General features: G+C 36.2%; 1 protein-coding gene across 8 annotated transcripts in view; it reads right to left on the bottom strand.

Annotated features, from left to right (window-relative positions):
• The window catches only part of PTPRK (protein tyrosine phosphatase receptor type K), a 482,252-nt gene that overhangs the window by 213,310 nt on the left and 246,511 nt on the right, over positions 1 to 22,431 (bottom strand). For all 8 annotated transcript variants that reach the window (XM_036318388.1, XM_036318389.1, XM_036318391.1 and 5 more), the window contains exons 4-6: positions 17,639 to 17,720; positions 15,278 to 15,393; positions 2,293 to 2,467 (exon numbers count right to left, since the gene is read on the bottom strand). In XM_036318388.1, the coding sequence (XP_036174281.1) occupies positions 2,293 to 2,467; positions 15,278 to 15,393; positions 17,639 to 17,720 (373 nt within the window). The remainder of the gene's footprint in view (positions 1 to 2,292; positions 2,468 to 15,277; positions 15,394 to 17,638; positions 17,721 to 22,431) is intronic.

Consider the following 22,431-nt stretch of genomic DNA (forward strand, 5'->3'; position numbering starts at 1 on the left):
ACCTTCCCATATCCCCAGCAGACAAAACACTGTGAAGATTGCCCAGGTGTACCATCAGCCTTTCAACAGAAGGTTTAGACTCGCAGCGGTTCTCAACCTGTGGGTCGCGACCATCGGAAAACACATATAGCATATCAGATATTTACATTACGATTCGTAACAGTAGCAAAATTACAGTTATGAAGTAGCAACGAAAATAATTTTATGGTTGGGGGTCACCACAACATGAGGAAGTGTATTAAAGGGTCGCGGCATTAGGAAGGTTGAGAACCACTGGTTTAGAGGCATGAATACAAGGAACAGACTGATAGTTGTCAGAGGGGATTTGATGAAAGAAAGTGAAGGGATTAACCAAAGAACATATATACATAACCCATTCACATGGACAACAGCATGGTGATGGCTAGAGGGAAGCGGGGCGGGGGGGGGGGGGGGGGAGGTGGGCAAAGGAGGGGAGGGATTGGGACATCTGTAATAGTGTTAATAAAAATAAAGGGGGAAAAAGTAAGCTTAGGTGTGACGGATGCTGGAATGAAGCTCAACAAAGATGAATACATAAGAATGTATGAACAGAAGATAAACTGTCTTTCTACTTGAACCCTGGAGTCAAATATTATCATATTTCCTTATTATTGAATTAATTGGGGCTGTGATTTCATAACCTTCAAGCAGGTGATGTGAGCTGACTCTGGAGACATGAGAGAAGTTTCACTGAAAATAGAGTCCTATCAATCTATAAACTTTTTTATTGATGAGCTATAGAATCTGCCAAGGCCAAAGCCTTATTACAGGTGAGTAGCATTACTTAATGATGTTACTGAGCTAAAGCTGTGGTGGAAAAGAATGTGCCGGCACCAGGAGTCTAGAAACATGGGATTAAATTCTGTCACAGTCAATTATTAGATCATTGTGGCTCTGGGCAATTATAAAATAGTCTGAACTTCATGATTTTCCTTCTAAAAGTATTAAAGGTTACAGTATTAAAATCAAGTAAATCTGAAAATGAAATGATGTATGTAAAGACATTTGATGTCAAGCATGATAAAACCTATTCACTCGAAGATGGATGGAGCTCATGTTCTCCCTTGCACCCTGGGGCTTTGACACAGGCCTTGCTCCCTGTCTGATGGCACTTCTCTCTCTTACCCCTGACCCCACATCCTCATTCCTCACTTGGGCAGCTTTTCTCAACATCTCAACATTCAGATCCTATTTCAAAGATAACTTATTTTATGAAGGCCTTCCCTGACACCTCTGCTAAACCTCAGTCCAGTTTAGATGTTTTTGTTAGGATCTGGCAAACTTCTCCTTAACAAGACTTGCATAATTTATCGTTATTTTCACTTGAGTTGTTATTGATTGATGCTTGATAGTCTATTGAACAAGCTGCTTTTCCTCAAGTTTCATGTGACAGACATCCTCATTTTTTTTTAAAGATTTCAGCTCAGTTGTCACCTCTCAAAGAGGCCTTCCAGACCTCAACTAAAATATAAATCCCTGTCATTTTCTATGTTTATTGTTCATCACGCATGCCACCATACTAAAATTTCAGTATCTTTCTCTATAGTGTGCCTAACATACCTCAATGGGTAAGTTCCACATGGGCATGGACTTTGTTTTTTATTTACAGTCATATCTCTACAACATATAACAGTGTATGGAATAAAATGGACTAAGAATATTTTGAATAAATGTGATAACACATTATGTACTTGTACTTATTTTTCCAGTATTCACCTCAGATATGTACTTATTTGTCATAATCCCTCACAATTCCTCTAGTAACCTTTGTATTCAAGAATATTAATGAGGACCTCTTAGCAAGTCTAACTCTAAGATTCTGCAGGGGCCAGAGTTAATGAGCATCCACCACTGGGTTGTGACATGGGTAAAATTCACAGATTTACATGGAGACAGAAACTTTGAACTTGGCCTCATTGCCACAATGCTTTGAAGAACAACTATAGTATCTGTGTAGCTGTTATAAAAAGGAAATATGAATCTAAAGTTAAAATGCAAACCAGAGGATGTCGACATGAAATCAAGTGTTTTATATGGCTGGCTCTGAGACTATTTCAAAGGAAATTCTAGTCGATGAAAACACTTATTGAAAACTTGTTTGACAAACTGTACAACTTACAGTCTTAACTATCTGAAATTGCATAACAAGACAATTTTATAGTAACTTGAAATGAAGAGAAGTAGGCTTAAAAATCAATCCAATATTTGCTATGTTGCTTTTGGTCTAATAAAACCATGAAAGCTCATGCAGTGAAAACAATTTTACTTTACCTCTCACAATAAGCTGGGCAAAATTGGACACACCAGAGCCTAGTTCAGACTGAGTTACGCAGCGGTACAAATCCTGGTCGGTCTTTGTCACTTCTTGCAATCTAAAGGAAGCAGCAAATCGCCTGTGATTGATGTTCTTAGTCTGGGCTACTGGTATATCTTCTCCGTTTCGTCTCTGCAAACAGAAACCAATCTTTAAAAAAACAGGTTCTTAACATTCCCATAAATCTACAGCATCTTAGCAACCAATATCTGTGATAAATTATTCTTGTTCCTAAATGAGTAGGAAAATGTCTGTGTAGCCCCACAGAATTTTTCCAGGTTTGATGACACAAAATCCAGCAGTATTTCTTCTAAACTGAACCATAGCTGCTGTTTTTATTGATATCATACTAGTATGTACAGCCCAAAAAATTGTTGTTGAGCCTAAATCAATGCATTGTACCAATGAGAACATATAATCTCTATATAGACATTTTTTATTTACTCAACTTCCAGTAATACATTAACAGTTAAATATAGCAATTAATGACATGTACATTTCAATAGTCAAAAATAATGATAACTTTTTCTTTTATAATCCAAAATAAGAGATCCTTGCCGTACTACAAGCTATCATTTTAGTTGAGTGGGCAATAAAGAAGAAGGCACTAAAAGCTAAGGTAAGTCTCCCCTATGCAGTAACGTTTGCATATAGTTTTCTGCCTTTAGTTTTCAGTTTCAGGCTCTTTATCGTGCTTTGAGATTTTATATGATTTTTTTCCATTGCAAATAGCCCTAACTCTGAGAAATAAATCACAAAAAGTATAAGATCCAAGGATTATAATTTAGCAACTTGTGTTTCCCGCCCTCCACCCTCCCCAGATCCTTATCATGCTTTCTTATCTAGTTTGTCAAGGTACATAGGTTGCATGTACTTGCCAAGTAATCTTGGCAAGTCATTGAATTCCCTAAGTATTATCAACTCTCCATTAAATCAACTAAGCTTCATCATGAATGATGTATGCAGTGTTTATTTGACTAGTTCAGTTTCTGGCATAAAGTAGTGTAATGGTAATATTGGTTAATTCCCAACATCTATTATAACCAGATTATTAACCAAACCATTTGCAACTTACAGACTAGTAGCATCAGGTTCCCCTGTCAGAGTTTTACAAATGCAAAGTCTACAGGTCACCCTAGACCTACTAAATCAAAATCTGCATTTTAATAAGATCTCTAGGTAATGCATCAAGATATTATAGCCCTACACCAGTGGTACCCAATGTGGGGCACATGACCCACAGGGGGCAATTTGATTTTTAAGGGGGGCAATTCAAGAATGAGTTATTAAACAATGAATTTTTTGCATTTCTTATGGTTCTAGGGGCCTCATATACAGTATATAAATATATATTGTGACATAGTTGTGCATTTCAGTTCTCTATTATATGTTTTGAAACTTTATTTGCTACTTTTTTCATATCACTTCATCTTATTATTTTTTTAAACAATTTCTTAGTGATTTCTTCCTCAGAAAGGACTTCAACTGTCCTTTCGTTCTTTTATTTTTCTCTTTCATGGATGCCATGTTCTTTGGAAGCTTTCTTAGACCAAGTTATGGCCTTTTAGGCTTCTTCCACGTGAATAGGAGTTCACTTTTTGAATAGTAAGAATTATATGTCACAGAGGAGGCATCAGGATTTTAGCGATGCTTAGGTGGGGCATGGCCAAAAAAAGTTTGGGAACCACTGCCCTAGATACACTGATTGAAAACAATCGTAGCAGTCCTATTCCCATGAACAGGAACGGGTCTAAAAATGGGTGTGTGCCCTGATTCTGGCCAATGAGATTTGTCAGGAATAGGCCATCATTTCCAGATTTTCTTGCTTCTAGGGAAGGCATGGTGGCTCTCCTTTTCTTTGTCTCACCCTGCCTAAATGCTAAGGAGGGCAGGTCAAGATGAAAGACAGAAGCAGGTTCTTGATAAAGTGTCTGAAATGTTGTCAGCACGTCCTTCTTTCTGGACTTCCTGTTAAGTGACAGAACACATTTAGCTTTCTATTACTTTCAGCTTAAAATCCTCAAAGTTAATATGGTACAGTTAGAATTTGGTACAGTTTACTTCATCTTCTCTTTTCCAAGCTTGAGAAATAAATGCAATTTAATTGTAACTTAAATAATGTGGCACTTAGAACACTTTCAGAGATTATTTCACTCTACTGACTTGAAGGGAAAAAAATTAAATTACATTTATTGTTTTAGTTATTTTTCACTGCTTTTCCTGAGCAAATAATGATATATAACTCCTACGTCCTCTTAGAGTGGGAGAGACTGGAAAGAGACTGTTCTGTATGATGGGTATTTAGGTTCCTGTTTAATAGCATTATGAGGATGGCATCTGATTTGTCAGTACTTGTCATTTTTTCCAAAACGAATCCCAAAGTAAATTTGTATACTATAATTATGTGAAGTTGAAGTCAATCATACAACAATCCAGCCATATTAAGCCCAAGGACATGAGGTTCCTTACCAGGGCTTGTCTGCCACATGCATTTTTTTTCTCTGTCACAGAGATAACACAGCTATCATCATCATCTTTACTGAACAATTACATTGAAGCATTTTAGATACATGTAGGGGTGTCATGGCAAACTTAAAGGCTTAGAAACATTATATTATTTAGGAAAAAAAAAAAACACTCACTTACACCTGCTAGAAATTACATTTATTTCAAAAGATTAAGCACTGAATAAGAAAATAGTATTCCTCTAGGAATCATTAGACTAAACTGATATAATAGTAAGTTCACCAAAGTAGTTACTGAGGATTAACGCCTTTTCCATCGTAACAAAGCCCTTGTCACGCCTCGTGGCCACTTTTGCAGTTTAAGTTGAGAAGGCAAAAGCAGCACGAATTTCTTTTTCCTTCTTCACAATTTCACGGACAGAAGACTGAGTCTTAGCATGCATGCATCTTAGCAACCTCAGCATGTGATTTTTTTTTTCTTTCCTTGTAAGGTTCAGAACTTTCCCCTTTCCACTTACAGCAAGTACCTTATATCTTCCCTTTGGCATATCTGAAGCATCACTACTCTTGCACTTTGGGGCCATTATTAAGTAAAATAAGGTTTAACTGAACACAAGCACTGCAACACCACTAAAGTCAATCTGGTAACTGAGACAGTTACTAAGAGACTAATGGGTGGGTAGCATATACAGCGTGGATACGCTGAACAAAGGGATCATTCACATTCTGGGCAGGATGGAGAAGGCCGGTCCAAGATTTCATAATGCTACTTAGAGTGGCATTCAATTTAAAACTTATCAGTTGTTTATTAAAAACAATTTTCCATTGCCCTAACGGGTTTGGCTCAGTGGATAGAGCGTCAGCCTGCGGACTCAAGGGTCCCGGGTTCGATTCCGGTCAAGGGCATGTACCTTGGTTGCGGGCACATCCCCAGTAGGGAGTGTTCAGGAGGCAGCTGATCGATGTTTCTCTCTCGTCGATGTTTCTAACTCTCTATCCCTCTCCCTTCCTCTCTGTAAAAATCAATAAAATATATTAAAAAAAATTTTTTCCATTTAATATTTCCAAACCTCAGGTGACCTTGGGTCACTGAAACTATGGAAAGCAAACCTGTGAATAAAGGGGGACTACTATACTTCTCACATCTCCACCTTTTCTTCTAAAAATGGGAACAGCAATTTGAACCAGCTTATTCAACAGAGATGTTGAGATTAGTGGGTGATATGTGCAAAAGCTCTATCAGCAAATCCTAGTAATAACGATGTTATAAAGATGTTAATTAAAATATCTAAATCAATAATACATTTGATATCTGTGATGGCCTTTTGATGTATGAACTTGGCTGGGCTATAGACCCATTAGTCAATCAAACACTAACCTAAGTGTCCCTGTGAAGGTATTTTGAAGATGGGATTAAAGTCCATAACCAATTGACACTAAGTAAAGGTAATTATCCTTAAAGGAGAGTATGGGTATTCTGGGTAGACTCGATTGCATCAGTTGCAATGTCTGAAGAGTAGAGCTGCGGCTTCCCTGAAGTAGGAGAAATTTAACCTGTGAATAGCAACTCTAGGCTGTGCCTGGATACTCCAGCCGTCCCTCTGCGCCCCCTGCAATCACACCAAGCGCCACCTCCAGCACTGCTAAAGGACAGACTTGACTCGGGAACTTGTTGCCAATTTTTCAGAAAACTGAGAAGAATGTGAACTGAAGAGGACCTTTGTATGCAATCAATACAATGCAGACTCTGCAAAACTACAACTCAGAGGGCCTGGGTTCCCTGGCAGATACATCGTGAGGAAGAGAAGTGGATGGAGGACAAACTCACTGATTAAAAGAGACTTTCACACATATTTTTAAAAGTAGACAAGACGAATAATCTACAGCAGCGTCTATGGATGTATGTGTAAGTGAAAAAGAACAATGAAAACAACAAACAAGCGCTAAAATTCACGCTAATTGTTCTCTGAAGGGGTAGGGAGATGAGTCTGTTGTGACTGGGAGGCAGCACTTAGAAGCCTCTCAGAGACTGGCTCAGTCCCTTTCCTGACCTGCGTGGTGTGCATCTCATACAAGGTCATTGAATCATGGCTTTTATTTTGTGTAGTTTTCTACAGCTATGCTTTATTGTATAATAAAATGATTTTATAAAGATGAGTTATTTACATTAAACCCCTGTTCACAAAGAAAGCCAGCCTGCTGCCGGAGCCCCCGTGTGGTAGTGCTGATCACAGTGGGAAGTTGTGAAGTGCATTAACCTTGAAAACACACCGAAAGGGCAGCTCTAGGAACTGTGGGAGAGTGCACTCTTTTGCCCAGAAAAAGCAGTAAAATGTAATTTATAGACATCAATAAGAAGAAATCCTTGAGCTTCTATGACTGCCTGGCTTGTACAGTATGCTCCAGGGATGGGTAAGGAAGATAAAGAATATTCCCCACATTATTCATTTATAATCAATTATGTAATCTGCATGCAACAAACTCAGAGTTTATAAATGATTGAAGAAGGAAAAGAATGCACTAAGTGTTTGAAGCATTGAACTCTGTATAGTAAAAAGCCACATAAAGCCAACCAAAATGACCCCAAGAACACTTAGCAATCCCATAAATGAAATGTTTCAACTTTCTGATGCTCATTGTTACATGCATCCACACGCCAAATGCTGAAAATTAAAGGAAAACACCAAAATCCATGACACTTGGTCAGTCGTTTTACTTCAAGACCATAGGAAGCCATAAAGGAAGCATATAATGCCATGAACTTAAACAAATCAATGTCCTGGGTGACAAGAGTGAAAGCAATTCGCTACCAAACAGAATGTGGTCTCTTAAGTAGAGCCAAATTAATTGTAAATGGGCATGTTCACAGAAAAAAAATCTGTTTCATAAACAGAGAAAATTAGAGTTAAACAGCAGGCTATGTTCATCTACCAGTTGAAGTCTAGAACAGTCTACACGCCAGGAAACACAACCGGCAAGCCTAACATTCCTATCTGACGATACTCCTGTTCCGTGACCACAGATGATTCCCCTGAGTGATACCAGGACCACCCAGAGGCTTAATCTGGCCACAAGCTTCAAACTGTCTTGTTAAACTTTTATTAAGGTTAAAAAGAACCAAAAGAAATGGGAATGTCTCCTCGTTTTTCACTCCCACTTAGGATAACTTATGTGCAGTTATAAAAGTAGGAAATAAAAAAGTAAACAAATGAGACTCAGACAAATCCATTCCAAGACAAAAAATAAGAAACCAAACTCATATGCTGGCTGTAAAAAAATAAAATTTTGAGGAAATTTAAAAAGAAAACTGTCTTTTATTATTTCTCTTTCACATCTACCCAAATTCTCTCAACTAGTACCAACCAGACCTAAAACTATTGTCTTCTTTCATTTGTCCCTCTCCTTCTCTACTCACATTTGCCAACTCCACCCACACTGCACTGTCCAATCGAAGGCCCTCAGTACTTGATGTCTGCACTGCTAATAGTAGCTTCTTTATAGCCTGTGTCCATATCATGGCCTAGTCCCAACCCATCATAAACTGTCTTTACTTCTAGTACTTCCCATTTTGACCTTCCACTCCAATAATATCTTCCTCCTGAAGTTCCCATTCTACCCACATACACATACATTAATCTGCAGAGATGACTATGCCCACTTAATCTTTGCTTGTTCAAACCCCACATGTCCTTGAAAAACTCAATCAAGTCTTCCATACATTCCAGTCTCTGTTGCTCTCTGTCAATTCCAAAATAGTATAGTGCTTAAATACTATATGGTCTTTTCTTACTCAGTTATAGAAGCATCTCTCAAGGCTGAAAGGATCTTTAAAACAAGCTCAGCCTCATCCCACGTCCTTAGCAAGGGCTTATCCAGACTATGCTTAGATACTAATTGTCATTTTACTTCCTCCTGGCATAGCTCATTCTAGGTTTCAACAGACCTACAATTAGAAAGTTCCTCCTTATAATCAGCTTATTTCTCTCACCATATAGCTTTAAGATGTTAGTTATTATGGTACTTTAGTTTCTATAGAGAACAAATTAAATACCTCTTGTATATTTCCAATATTCTAAGATTTTAAGAAAAGACTCTAGTCTCCCACAAATCTCAAGATTTATTTATACCATGTCCTTTTAGCCATTCTGATATCGTTTTTTCAACTTTAGTCACTGTCCCAGTAATTATATGCTATCTTTTGTTATTGTAATATTTCAGCCATAAGGATAATGACCTAGAAAACATAAGAATTTTCACCAAGCCTAGACCAGACAATTTTTGCTATATCTTGTTTCTTTGTTTATTTTTATCATCATGCCCAATGTGAGCTAATCACATATTGCATGCTTAATGTGGATTTGAAATGTTTTCCTCAAATTAACTGTCAATGAATTGTCCACTATAAATTACGTATGTCTAGGCTTAGATTAATTTCTGCCAAGAATTTCTCTTCACTGTAATAAATGCAAAGTATCAGACTTTGTTCTCAAAAAGAAATAGTAGCAGAGATAGTAAAATCTCTTGTGGAAATTAAATATGCCACAAACATCCTGCACTTCATATGACAGAATAAATAGTCATGGGAGCATCAAAAAGAGCTTTGTGAGAAATTAACTAGATAAAAACTGAAATAATATAGTGATTTATTTCACTTATTTAAATTTTTGTACTCACTTAAAAAAACATGCTTCTGATTTCCAATATTACATAATAGTATTCATATGTATTATAGGAACAAGGCTATGACATTTGCCTGGATAGATAAAACAAGGTGTAGCCAGAAGATTCAGACCAACCATTTTCATTGACCCCCAGCTAACACTGGTTGGAACTACAAGAGATCAGCCACTCTCTGATTATTTTGAAGAGCCATTTGCATCTCATTTTACTAATTTTACTCTCCAACTATTACTCTCAATCCATCGCTTACATTACCTATTGCTTGATAAGGAATGACATTTCCTTCGGCTGAGAAACCAGCCACATCACACTATATTAGCCGAGACAAAGCTCACCAAGGGAAAAGCACTGGCAGACTTTCCTGCTTTGGCAGGCCCACCGGGGTGGCACGGTGCCAACACCTGTGGTGATTACGGACAGACTGGCCCAACGACCACAGCTTGGATGGCACTCTGCATAGGATTACCAATCACACGTTAAACAGACTCATTTCAATTCACCAAAACAAATGGTGCCACCAAATCTGCCCGCACAATTCCCTACTTTCAATTGTTCCACGGTCGGATTTCTCTGTCCAATCCAATGATACATGCCCACGGAGCTCTGTAGTGATGGATGGAGTCATTAGCATTTTAGTTTCTACACTGAACCTGACGCCAAAGCATATGGTCTGACAGATGTTCCAGCAATGGGCTCTATTTGACTTGCCATGTAGGTGTCCACTTATACTGGACCTTCGAGAAAGAATACTAATTTATAATTTATAGTTCAACTCTTTCACATCCTCAAAAGTTACAACATGTTCTGAAAACAGAACACTCAGACAAGACGGACAAAAATGTAAGTAATGTTTGCAGGCTACTTTCATCTCTGGTTTGATTAGTACTGCTAGTAATTTGGATATTTGATAAAATGTTTCATATACTCACTTTTCCCCTCATTCATGATTTATTAAGGTAAAATATACTGTATATGTATACAGTAAATTGGACAGATCTTAACTTGTGACAAATGTTTATATACCCATAGATCCAACACATCAATAAAGATATAAAATGTTTACATTATTCCTGACATTTCCCCCCTGTCCACTTCCAGTCAGTCCTCATCCCCAAGAAGCAAATACGATTCAGGTTTCTATCATCCTACATTAGTTGTATCTCTTCTAGAGTTTAATATAGATGACATGATATAAAATGTTTTTCTGTGTGTGTCTGTCTTGAAAACGTGATGTTGCTGAGATTCATCCATATTGGTGGATATATCAGTAGTTCATTCTTTGTTATTACAGAATAATAACATTCCATCACTTGCTTATCCATTCTCCAGTTAAAGGACATCTGAGATCTTTACAATTTTTATAAGTACACTATTACAAACATTCTTGCTCAAGTCTTTTTGTGAATACATGCCCTTCTCTCTCTTGGGTAGATACTTAGAAGAAGAATTGCTGGTGCCATGTTTGCTATTAGTTTATATATTCACCTTTTCTTGCCATCACATTATTTACTATTCATATGAGTAAAAGTTGAAATAAAAAGGACATAACTAAAAGTTTTAACCTATAGAAATGTCTAAACTAATTTTTCTGTGAGAAAATTAACTGACACCTCTCAGTAATATAATAGGATGATTTTATTATTTTACTCAGGAATATAGCCAGTATAAATTGTACATTGAAATTTCATTCATGGTCTTATTTTTTAAAACCTGTCTTTTACCCTCAGCCATAGGGTAATTCTCTACCATTGGAGGTTCCTTAGGAACACAAAGTGACTTATTTCTAAACTTGTTGTAAGAATTGGAAAAAAAGTCTGTTCATGTAGAAAAAGATTACAAATCCTAAATTGACAAAAATTGTTATATCTAGATATGTGCTACTTCATTGAGCTTTATTATAAAAGAGGGATTTGGAAATTCTCTAAGACAGACTAAAGACTGTATTCTACGTCCCTATCTAACTTGAGTGAACACAATTTTTAAAACTATGTTCCAGAAAGCATCATAATTTCACCATATTTCTAGCTTGTTGACCCTCATCAGACTTCTAAAAACATTCATTCATGTTGTTTTCTGTATATATGCTAAATGTACATAAGGAGATTCATTCAGATTATATGTTTTGTCATTGTTTACTAAATGTACAGAATAAATACCTACTTCTAAAACTCTATAATTATATAATCCAACATCTCACAGGAAAGCAAGCTCTAAAGATATATCCAGCACCACTATGATAGGCTTTATGAATTATCCTACATTAACTCAGATAATTCATTCTTTGCTTTTCTGTATCTCCATTTTTTAATTTACCTAATTTGCATGTCATTTTAAATAATAAAGATGTTTAAAATATGAATTGTCAAGTTAAGGTAATTAGCAAGTGGGGGAATTTATCCTCTATATGTATTTTCATAATAAATTTTTCTAAATATAAAACAGTAGCAGGAATTATGATCAGAATATTTCACAGATGTTGTATTGTGTTATTTTTCATGTAAAATAAAAATTAGCTGCTTTTTTGTTTTTATTATTTTATTCCATATTTAGACAACATTTTACCAATTGAAGCACAATGCCATATAATGTCATTTGGAGGACATAAAAAAGTTGATCACAATTTTTATTAGACCTGACCATAGCAGATGTAATAGCTACTTCCTTATTCCATTATTTCTTTGATAGGATGCAGTGACCTTGCATTGAGTTGATTCAAGTACATTCATTCCCAGTATTGTCAGCAGATATTTTAAGTAGTTGTTCTCACAATGATACTTAATTTAAGAGACATTTTCCCCATTAAAATCTAATAACATAAAAATCAGACAGTCTTCCAACAAACAAAAAAAGGTAATCAAAGCACTATTTCAGGCCATCAAAAATACTATAAGACCACTCTAGCTTGTTTGGGTCAGTGGGTAGAGCATCTGCCTATGGACTGAAGGGTCCTGGGCTCAATTCTGGTCAAGGGCACATGCCCGGGTTACAACCTCAATGAGGGGCATGCAGGAGGCAGCCGATCAATGATTCTCTCTCATCATTGATGTTTCTTTCTTTCTCTTTCTCTCTCTCTTTTTCTCTCTCTCTCTCTCTCTCTCTCTCTCTCTCTCTCTCTCCCCCTCTCTCTTCCTCTTCCTCTCCTCTCCTTTCCCTCTCTCTTCCTCTTTGAAAGCAATAAAGATTTTAAAAAATACTATAAGGACCGAGCTTAGCATCTTTAGCTGGAAGGAATTTTAGTCTCTACCCACCAACTCCTTTTATAGATAAGGAAACTGAATAGTTCAATAAAGCCTCTAAGCCAGTGGTTCTCAACCGGTGGGTCGCGACCATCGGAAAACACATACAGCATATCAGATATTTACATTACGATCCATAACAGTAGCAAAATTACAGTGATGAAGTAGCAACGAAAATAATTTTATGGTTGGAGGTCACCACAACATGAGGAACTGTCCTAAAGGGTCGCAGCCTAGGAAGGTTGAGAACCACTGCAGCCCACACAATGAACTAGATTATCAGAATTAAACGGCTGGAATTAAGGTTAGAATTAAGAACTGGACTTCGTGATTTCTAGGAAGTTGTTGTACACCAAGCAAAAATGACTCATCTATTTGTATGGGCTGGCTTGTAGATTCATCATGGAACCAAGATTCTGTCTGCTTTATGATGTTTTTACTATTTTAACAAAAGATGAATACATTGTTAAGTCACTGGCCACTTTCTGATTGACTCATGTTATATAGGTATGATAACCAGTCTTATTTGTTTGAAAACATCCCTAAACTAAGTACTAGATAATTTTCAATACTTCTTAAACATGGAAAATAATATTTAAGAGAGTAAGTTAAGGTAACATAAGTAGTATCATCGAGAAATGTAGAAAAGCTTTTTAACGAATAAGGTAAATATCTAGATTCCTAAGGAATTGGGGCAGTCTCAATATCAAAATAGAAGAGAAATACAGAAAAACACCTAAACAAATGTAAAGAAAAGGAAGAGAAGAAAAGCAGAATTGAAGTTGAACAGAAAAATTTTATATTCATCTTAGTTTGAAAAATAGCAGAAAGAATTTAAGAAACTATAATGCAATGGGTCGATACATAAAATAGGAAACAAAAAATAAGCAGTATTTCGACTGCAGCCCACTCAGATGGGCAGGGCCAGGATGACTGGTGCAAGAAGACAGCTGGTGTCTGAGTATACAAAACCCTTTTTATTTCCATGTCACATTAAATCCAGAGGCATAAAACCAGGGCAGACTGCGAGCGTCTATTTCCCCAAGGCAAGACTATATAGCTCACAATTAAAGTTAAATGCCAACTAATATTCCTACCTAAATGAAAATAATTAGCAAAATCATTACAAAATACGTCTAACAGTATTTTTAATACTCTTATTTAGGCTGAGAGGGAGAAACTAAGAGGGACTCTGTCTTGATGTTTAGCTGATAAAACAAGTTGCATATTATACAATTTGCTCTCCAGGAATAATTCTCTTATATTTTAATATCTGGAGGGGAAATAAGCACAATCAGAAAAAAAGGGGGGGCTTAATTTCCTTTTCACATATTCAGTATGGTATCCTGATACCTACAAATCAAATAATTTATCAAAGAAGTAATAATTAGATTTACATGATGTACATCTGCTATCCAATTATATTGTGGGAATTAGATGAAATGACACATTTAAAACATCTAGTATAATATCGGGCATTATACTAAGTATGATTTTAAAAATCTTTTATTGTAATCATTACCCAAACACCTGCAAACTAATGATTATCCTCAACACTAATTTCACCTCTCTAAAGACATAGTAAAATAAATCCTGATGTCAATGTTCAACAAACTAAGCTAATCTTACAATAATTTCTTTTTTGGTCTCTATTGGTATTCTCAGAAATTTAAAATACAGACTAATTAAATCTCTTTCTTCCCTCTTTCTGATGTAAATAGAAGCAAAATAATAATAAATGTGCTTAGAGAATATTATCACTTATATTTTAACTTCAAACTTTTTGTTCAACAGCCTTTGGAACTGCTCTTAGCTCCTTCTCCACCTCCCCTCACTACTCCCACTGCCCTGGAATGGACAAATAATTCCCCCAAAACATGGCACTTTTCTTAGTCTATTGTTTTCCTGCTGATTCTTTTACAGCTCTTTATACGCCCCATTTATGTTTCCCTAACATGTATACTAAATTGCAGTTCATTAAATACATACTTATTGATGATTTAATATATGCACGGCAACAGTCTTGACATCAGATCTGTGATTAACCTTTATGCACAAGAATCATGGGAAAAAATTAATTGCTTCTCTTCCAGTTCACACTTCTAAGAATAATCCGCAAAGTGTCTTAAAATACTTTTTAAAAATATGCATGACAGTTCCTACTTAAGTTCGTGTTAGTTGAGTTCTCAAAATATTAAATGAGGAAATTTTCATCATGGTCCTATATAATGGATCTAGAAAAATTATTTTTAAAATTTGTATGTAACATTAGGAAATCATTAGGTTTTCTTAGACACTAACTCAAGTATTTTTTAAACTATATCATGTTATATTTGTATTCATATTCCAAAAATAGAAATACCTGAAATGAATCTGCAGCCAATTAAACCAATACACACATTCTCTCTCTCTCTCTCTCTCTCTCTCTCTCTCTCTCTCTCTCTCTCTCTCTCTCTCTCTCTCAAGCACGCACAGAAAATAATGAGACCACAAACAGTACATTTGTGATTTTTTTTTTATATCAAGTGTACTCTTTAGCTCAGCTGCCAACTTGGGCTTACCTGCAGCCATAACTTGTTATGCACAGCATCTCGCCCCGTAGCAATACACTGAAATGTAGCATTCTGTCCTGCATTGACCTCTACGTCCCCCAGGCGGAGGAAATGAGGAGATTTATCTGTGAAGGCAGGGGAAAAAAATTATTGTTTTAACACTAAGAAAACATTCCATGTTACTTTTTTCCAGGAGAAGAATGTTGTTGATACTTTTACCTTTGCCCAAGGTTCATAACATATGGAAGAAAATTGAATTTTCTTTGCACTGGAAGATACCACTTCCTCTCTCACTCTCACAGTTCTTTCCCTCAATAGCTCTATCACCTATTGCTCCATTATTGCTAGAGCATTGCTCTATAGAATCAACACTCAACAATTAGTGGGGAGGACTGCCATAGATTGTTCATGTGGGTATTAATAAAACAGTTACAAGTCAAAGCAAGTAAAAAGATCAAATAAGCACAAAACAGAGCATAATGGAAAAATATAATGAAAGCATATAATATCTAAAATACTGACATGCATGACTGTTGAACTATTAAGCAACACTTTAAGCAGTTGGATCTTTTTTTAATTATTTCAATAGCTATAACCCTGTAGTACTTCAAAGAACAAGGGAATATTTGTATTTCTCTTAGAGTATCAGCTTAGCTACTGTTAAATCCACTTCCTATTCCTTTATGTTCCTAAGAAAGTTACCCAAAAGAAATATTATAGCAACAGAAAGTGATGAGGGCAGTCAAAAATATACTATACATGAATTACATGACAATCAAATAAGTGTTTTCTATAATGGCCATTTAAAACTGAAGCTTATTCATGTTTCCAACTGAAAGGAAATATAAGCAAGAAAAGCTAAACCTTAGTGACTAAAAGAAGCTCATGGAGGACCATCTCACAATGAAGCTGCTGTTGTACTGAATTCATATTATTACTTGACTGGTGAATATTTCCTTTAACACCTCTCTTTTAACTAGGGTAAATGAACAGTAGAAACATCATTCTGATATACTAATGAATTGGAAGAATTGAGTAAACCAGCTTTGAGTGTGATAATTGAATTCTTTTTCTGAGAACATGCATAAATCATTTGAGCTTTGTCTGCCAGTCTTTTTCCAGAGCCCCATCTTGGTAGGCACTTCAGAAAGAGGGATGCTGGAACTAGAACAGTGACTCTCAAACTGTGAGCTCTATACCAGCAGCACAGGGCACCTGGGAACTTATCAAAAATGCAAATTCAGAGGCCCCACCAGGCCTGTAAATTAGAACAGGGGAGGGGCCAAGCAATCTGGGATGTGCCATACTCCATAGGGGATTCTGATGCAAACTAGGGTTTTACAAACACTCACCAGGAGCACAAGCCTTGACCTCTGGAACTTGGCAAGCTGCTTCTGATGTGCTAGAGAATTTCTACCAAGAGGATTACTCTATAGATCATCTACAATTTATGGGCCCTAGCAAATGCTGCTGTTGGGAAATATAGGTAAGTTTGAATTTCTGCAGCTGCATTATACCTGGTTCTACTGGATGCATGCAATAATTGTCTTTCAGGGAATATAATGTAAACACAAATTTAGTTACACCATTTGAAGACCAACCTATGAGTATTTGACATAACAAAACAAGTTTATTTTTTTATTTCTATTGTTTTGTGGTTTAATATGGATTAAACAGCTATTTATGAGAACATAAAAATTTTAGTTCTAATTGTGAAATAAGGTGAACTAATTTATTCACTTCACTTCAAATTTTGACTTGACTGATCCCATAAGTTAGTGAGGCTTCTTTGCTATTTTCCTTTCAGATAAACTCTGATTTGTTATTCTTCTTTGCTTGCCAGAAAACTTAATACCAAAAGACAGAACAAGTCTTACTTAGAGTTTCATTTACATTTGTATTTGGCTCTCAGTAATTAATTAAAAGGATACTTTAATAGTGTATAATTAGTTACAGATGTGAAAAATATTTGATTCAAAATCTCTAGATCAGTGGTTCTCAACCTTGGCTGCACATTAGAATCACCTGGGAATCTTTTTAAAATCCTGATTTCTGGGCCTCATCCTCCGGAAATTCTGTTTCTTTGTTACTAATATTGTGGCCTCGCCCCATAACAAAGAAACAGAATTTCCGGAGGACGAGGCCCAGAAATCAGGATTTTAAAAAGATTCTCAGGTGATTCTAATGTGCAGCCAAGGTTGAGAACCACTGCTCTAGAGATATTTCAGTGTTCCCTAAAACTGAGAAGAAGGCTAGGAGTAACAACAACAAAGGAGAGCGATGATCAAGTGATGAGCGATCGACAGTCACTGCCATGTAAGACAAGTGGTGAAAGCGCATAGAAAAATGCAATTCTTAATCACAACCTACCACAGGGATAGCTCAGTACTTGGATGTCATCAATGGCAATATAACCACTTCTCCCTCCTGAGACTTCGGCTTCGAATATCACCTGTCAGAAAAAGTAGAAAACATTTAAAACAATCATTTACAGGGAATTTTCAGAGCAGAAAAAGAATAGCCATAAAACGCTTAAAAACTTAATTTGATTTTCTCCCTATAAGAATTTAAAATGTATCTTGTAATGTGAAGTCATTTCCTAAACTTTCCACAAATAAATAAAATAGTTTTTTGAAGAGCCATCAAATTACTGAGGTCAAGCAGCTCTCACTAAATTTTTTAAGGAACTATGATAAAGTGTTGTTAGATTTCCTGAATGGGCAATACATACACAAAATGAATAGGAAGATCCAGCAAATCCCAAATCTCTAAATTTCTCTTATTTATTTTCTATTTTTTGTTACTTATTTAATATACACTAAGCTCTTACAATTTGCCAAGCAGTAAGCTAACCAGCGCAAATATCAAATGATCAAAACTTTTTAAAGAGTTGAATTTTCAAAGATAGAGCTCATCAGATAGATTAGTGGCATTTCAGACAAAAGGGATAATATAATATGGAATGAAATAGAGCTGTGTGTTTGGGAACTAAATAAATATAATCTGTATGTCTACAAAAGCTCAACGAAGAAGAGATGAGATTAGTAAGGAAAATGGTAGACCTTGAACACTATCAGAGTGATGTCAGGAGGATATCCTGTCAATAGTTCTATATAAATAAATATTACACAAAAAAGAGTCCATGTTCAAATATTAGCTCATGTTATAGAGCATTGTTGTTAGAGTCAATAGCAGAACTTCATATAGCCTTTCTTTTAATAAGGTGTGCTGTGAGTTTTAAAGAGAAAATAGAGATAGCATGCCATATTTCAACATTTCATTTGACTATGGGTTCCTTTATTTATTAAGATACACAAGTAATTTTGGAGTATTTTGGAAAACATTTTAAGAAATGTAAGGGGGAGTTTATGTTTATTGTATGAATTACATAATCAAATCAGCCTATTAGAAATATATTTGGCTATCCGGTAAAGATGACCTAACAGAAGATAAGACTGGAAACAGTCTGGTAATATGCTACTAGCAGTGGAAATAGAAAAATGAGAAGAAAAAAAGGCAAAGAATACCAAGGAAAGAGACCAACTAGAACTTACTGACTCATCAGTTCCAGTAAGAGATGGGACAATTATGATTGTTGGTTTGGTCCACTAGATGAATGATACTATTGGAGGTCCCTAGCCAGGACTAGTGATAAAGCAAAAGGTACACATTTTAGAGAGGAGATAACTAAGTACAATTCAGACATTTTGAATTTGATTTGCTTAGGATACATACAGGGTAAATGATCAGGAGAGAGCTAGGCAGATGTATCTGGAAGAGAAGAGGAAAAAAGCGCTGAAAAGGAGGCAAGAAGCCAGTCAACAGAAGTAAAGCCAACAAAGTGTGATTCAGACACAATGGACAGGGGAGGAAGAGAAAGAAGTATCAGGAAACTTCAGGCAGGCCACCACACCCACCAAAAAGATTAGAAAAGTCCAGATAAATTACAATAACCAACATTCAGAAGAGCAGAAATGTACATGAGCAATGGCATCTATAGGCACACAGGTTTTAGGAGGGCAGTCTCTGCACGGTGATCCCGTGATCCATCTCCAGCCACGTCTCCTTTTCCTTGGGAACACTGGCCAAACCTGGGATTAGGCTGTGATTCTAGCTCAGCACAGACTTAGGGCCGCTGATGGAGGAAAGTAAAAACAGTGAAGCTTACTGTCATTGTGTGAAAATAGAATGACAAACTGGAAATTTGGGGAGTGTGGCTTTTTAAAAAAGATGTAGGCCATGATAATATATATATATTACCATAGACAATATATATATATGAAATACAGGAAAGAGGTCAAGAAAAACTATAATTAAAAAGTATCAACTGGAGGTAGCCATTAAGAGTGTCCGGGTAACTTTTTGACAGACAGTTTTTCTATAGCGGAGTCAGAAGCTTTAATGTTGGCTGAAACTAATTAACATGTATTGCACTTACTATAAACAAGAGACGGTCCTAAACTAGCCTGCACATTCATGCGAGCAGCTGTTGTTTACCCACCACCACACCACACCCCTTTAATCCTCACTACCATCATATGAAGTAGGTATTATTTTTATCCTCAATTTAAAGAAAAGTTCGGTAACGAGACCAAAGTCTAACAGCTAACAAGTGGTGGAGCTAGTCCACCTCTAAGCTGTATTCTTCCATCCACTTCACTACACTACCTCTCAAGATAAAGAAGCCAACGGTGAGAACATTTCTTTTAAATAGGCTTTAAATTTCCTTTTAAAGTCTAAAATTTAAAAAAAAAATCAATGTCATTTTAAATAGCATACTAATTAGGTGTTATATGACTAAACAGCAGTATCATCAGCATTACAGCCTTCCTATCCTGGTCCCTACTTTTCTATCCACCCAAAAGCCAATGACAATAGGACGCACACAGTAGGCCGGGTGGATGATGAATCTCCCATCCATCCACTCCCAGCACAAACCTTCTCCTACGTCATTTCTTTTCAACTTCAGGTTGGCCCTGTATGCCTGTTGATTTCACTGGAATAAGTAGAAGCTGAGAAGTAGGAGAACAAAATCTTTGGGGGAAGAGAAATGGTTCATGATGAAAGGATAGCTCACCCATGAACAGATATATGTGCCTGTATATACATATGATTTATGCGTCACATAAATGTATTTGCTATGAAAACAATTATCTTGATACTTTTTAAATATCGGAACAAAGCCTTAGCAAGAAGTAGAGGAGGGAATCAACTTTAAACAATGTATAACTTGAAAAAAAATTGTGGTTGTTAAGCCACCTTCTCGGGGATGAGAAAACCTGTTCTTGATTCCCAAGTCTTAGTCTACAAATTCTTGAGCAAATCACATAACCTTTTAGAGGCTGGTCCCAATTCCATAATAACGATCAACTGCAGCTTTCATTACAATACCTTATGAGGATTGAAAGTGCCCTCTGTAAAAGTGCTTCATAAACCAAACGGTAATATTACCAACATTGTTGATATGTAAGATTTGGATAGGTGTATCCCAGGAAAATTATTTGCATGAGTGTAGTTCAAGGAAAGGGAAGGCACTGAAAAAGTGAGAAACCCATTTTTAAAAACCAAACAAAACATTCTTAAAAATAGACCACACATCTGTATAATTCATCATTGCTAGTTATCTCAGTTTTGTTTTAGTCAGCATTAATTAAATTACTTTAAATTCTAGGCTTATCTTAGTTTTACCTTCCTGAACTGTTTAAACTTCCTTCGCTCCATATAAATGATATATTTAAACATGATTGCTACACCCTTGAGAAAAAGGTTTATTTGTTCTTTTAAATGGAGGTTTATTCTGGACAATAAATTTAGGCCTTGATTTAAAAGAAGCGGTTTTTTATTAAAAAAAAAAAAAAAGTTTCTCTTTTTTAGTGACCTCATTTTCCCTGCTAAGTGTTGTCTTTGCCTCATTAACGAGAGCTGGAGGAAATTTCTAAGATCAGATTCCTTTACTGCTAAGGATCTAATCAGCTTTATCACTTCAACAGAGCCCTCACCTTGTAAGGCTCTTCTGTCCGGTCAGGGGAAACAAATCCGAACAGCTTAATTACACAGAGCTTGCTTGGGCTAATGCTCGGGTCAGATCTAATGCTTGGTGTCAAGTATTCTACCAGGGCTTCCCAGAAGACAGAGCACTGAAAGCCATACCAGATGTCAACTTTAACCCACCCAGGAGGCCAGCCTGGGAACAGAATACATGGGCTCTGCTTTTTACGCTGTTTTCACTCCACTCCATTACCTGAAATACTGAAGGTGATGATTCTAATCAAATTTTTGCTACTCTAGCAACATTCTTGGGTTATTAGCTAAATAAGTGAAGTAAAAGTTAAGTTAAAGTAGAAGAGGAGGGGGGAGAAGGCAAACCTGAAAGAACAAAGACAACTTTATTCTTCGGTAAACTGAATGAATGCGGAGGAAGTACCCAATACAATGGGAAAATTGAACCCGGAGTCAGGAAGCCTGGGATTTAGTTGTTGGTCACTATTGTATGTCACCCAAGTAATGTATTTACCTGTGCCTTTGTAGCCTCACCTGGGCACTACTGGCCTTATCTATGTCATGGCTTCTTGTGAAGACTGAATGGCATATGTGAAATGATTAAATGATACATGAAATATCATGCAGTATAAGATATTAAAGATATCTAAAATAGCTGGAAAAATGTGCACTTCATTTTCTTTCAATATGTCATAATGTTAAAACTAGTGTTGCCTCCAAAGTCAGATTCTGTACGTGTAACTTTAATTTATGAAAAAACGTATGAAAACTGCTCATGTGACTTTATGTAAAGTTGAAACCTCAGTATCCACCTCAGGGTTTAAGGGAGGATTAAATGAGATAATACACATGAACCATTTACCACAGTTTGGGGCACACAGTAAATGTTCTATGTTAAGGGGCACCACTGTAGTCATGGAAAAAAATTCATAAAGGACACATGTACTAAAATGAAATTTCTTACCATTCCCTCTCTCTCTCTCTCTCATGAAAACCTTCTGGCCACAATTTGGGGGGGAAAACAACATAAATACTGGTATTTTATTCTCATAAACCTCCCTGACTTTGTGTTTTTGTGATTTGAATTTTTAAACACTGAGCATTGCTAATGTAAAGTTCTATGTAAATTCCACATTTGCCTTCAAAGAACAAATGTACAAAAA

This window comes from Myotis myotis, unplaced genomic scaffold, assembly GCF_014108235.1.
Source record: "Myotis myotis isolate mMyoMyo1 unplaced genomic scaffold, mMyoMyo1.p scaffold_m19_p_7, whole genome shotgun sequence".
Taxonomy (NCBI): domain Eukaryota; kingdom Metazoa; phylum Chordata; class Mammalia; order Chiroptera; family Vespertilionidae; genus Myotis; species Myotis myotis.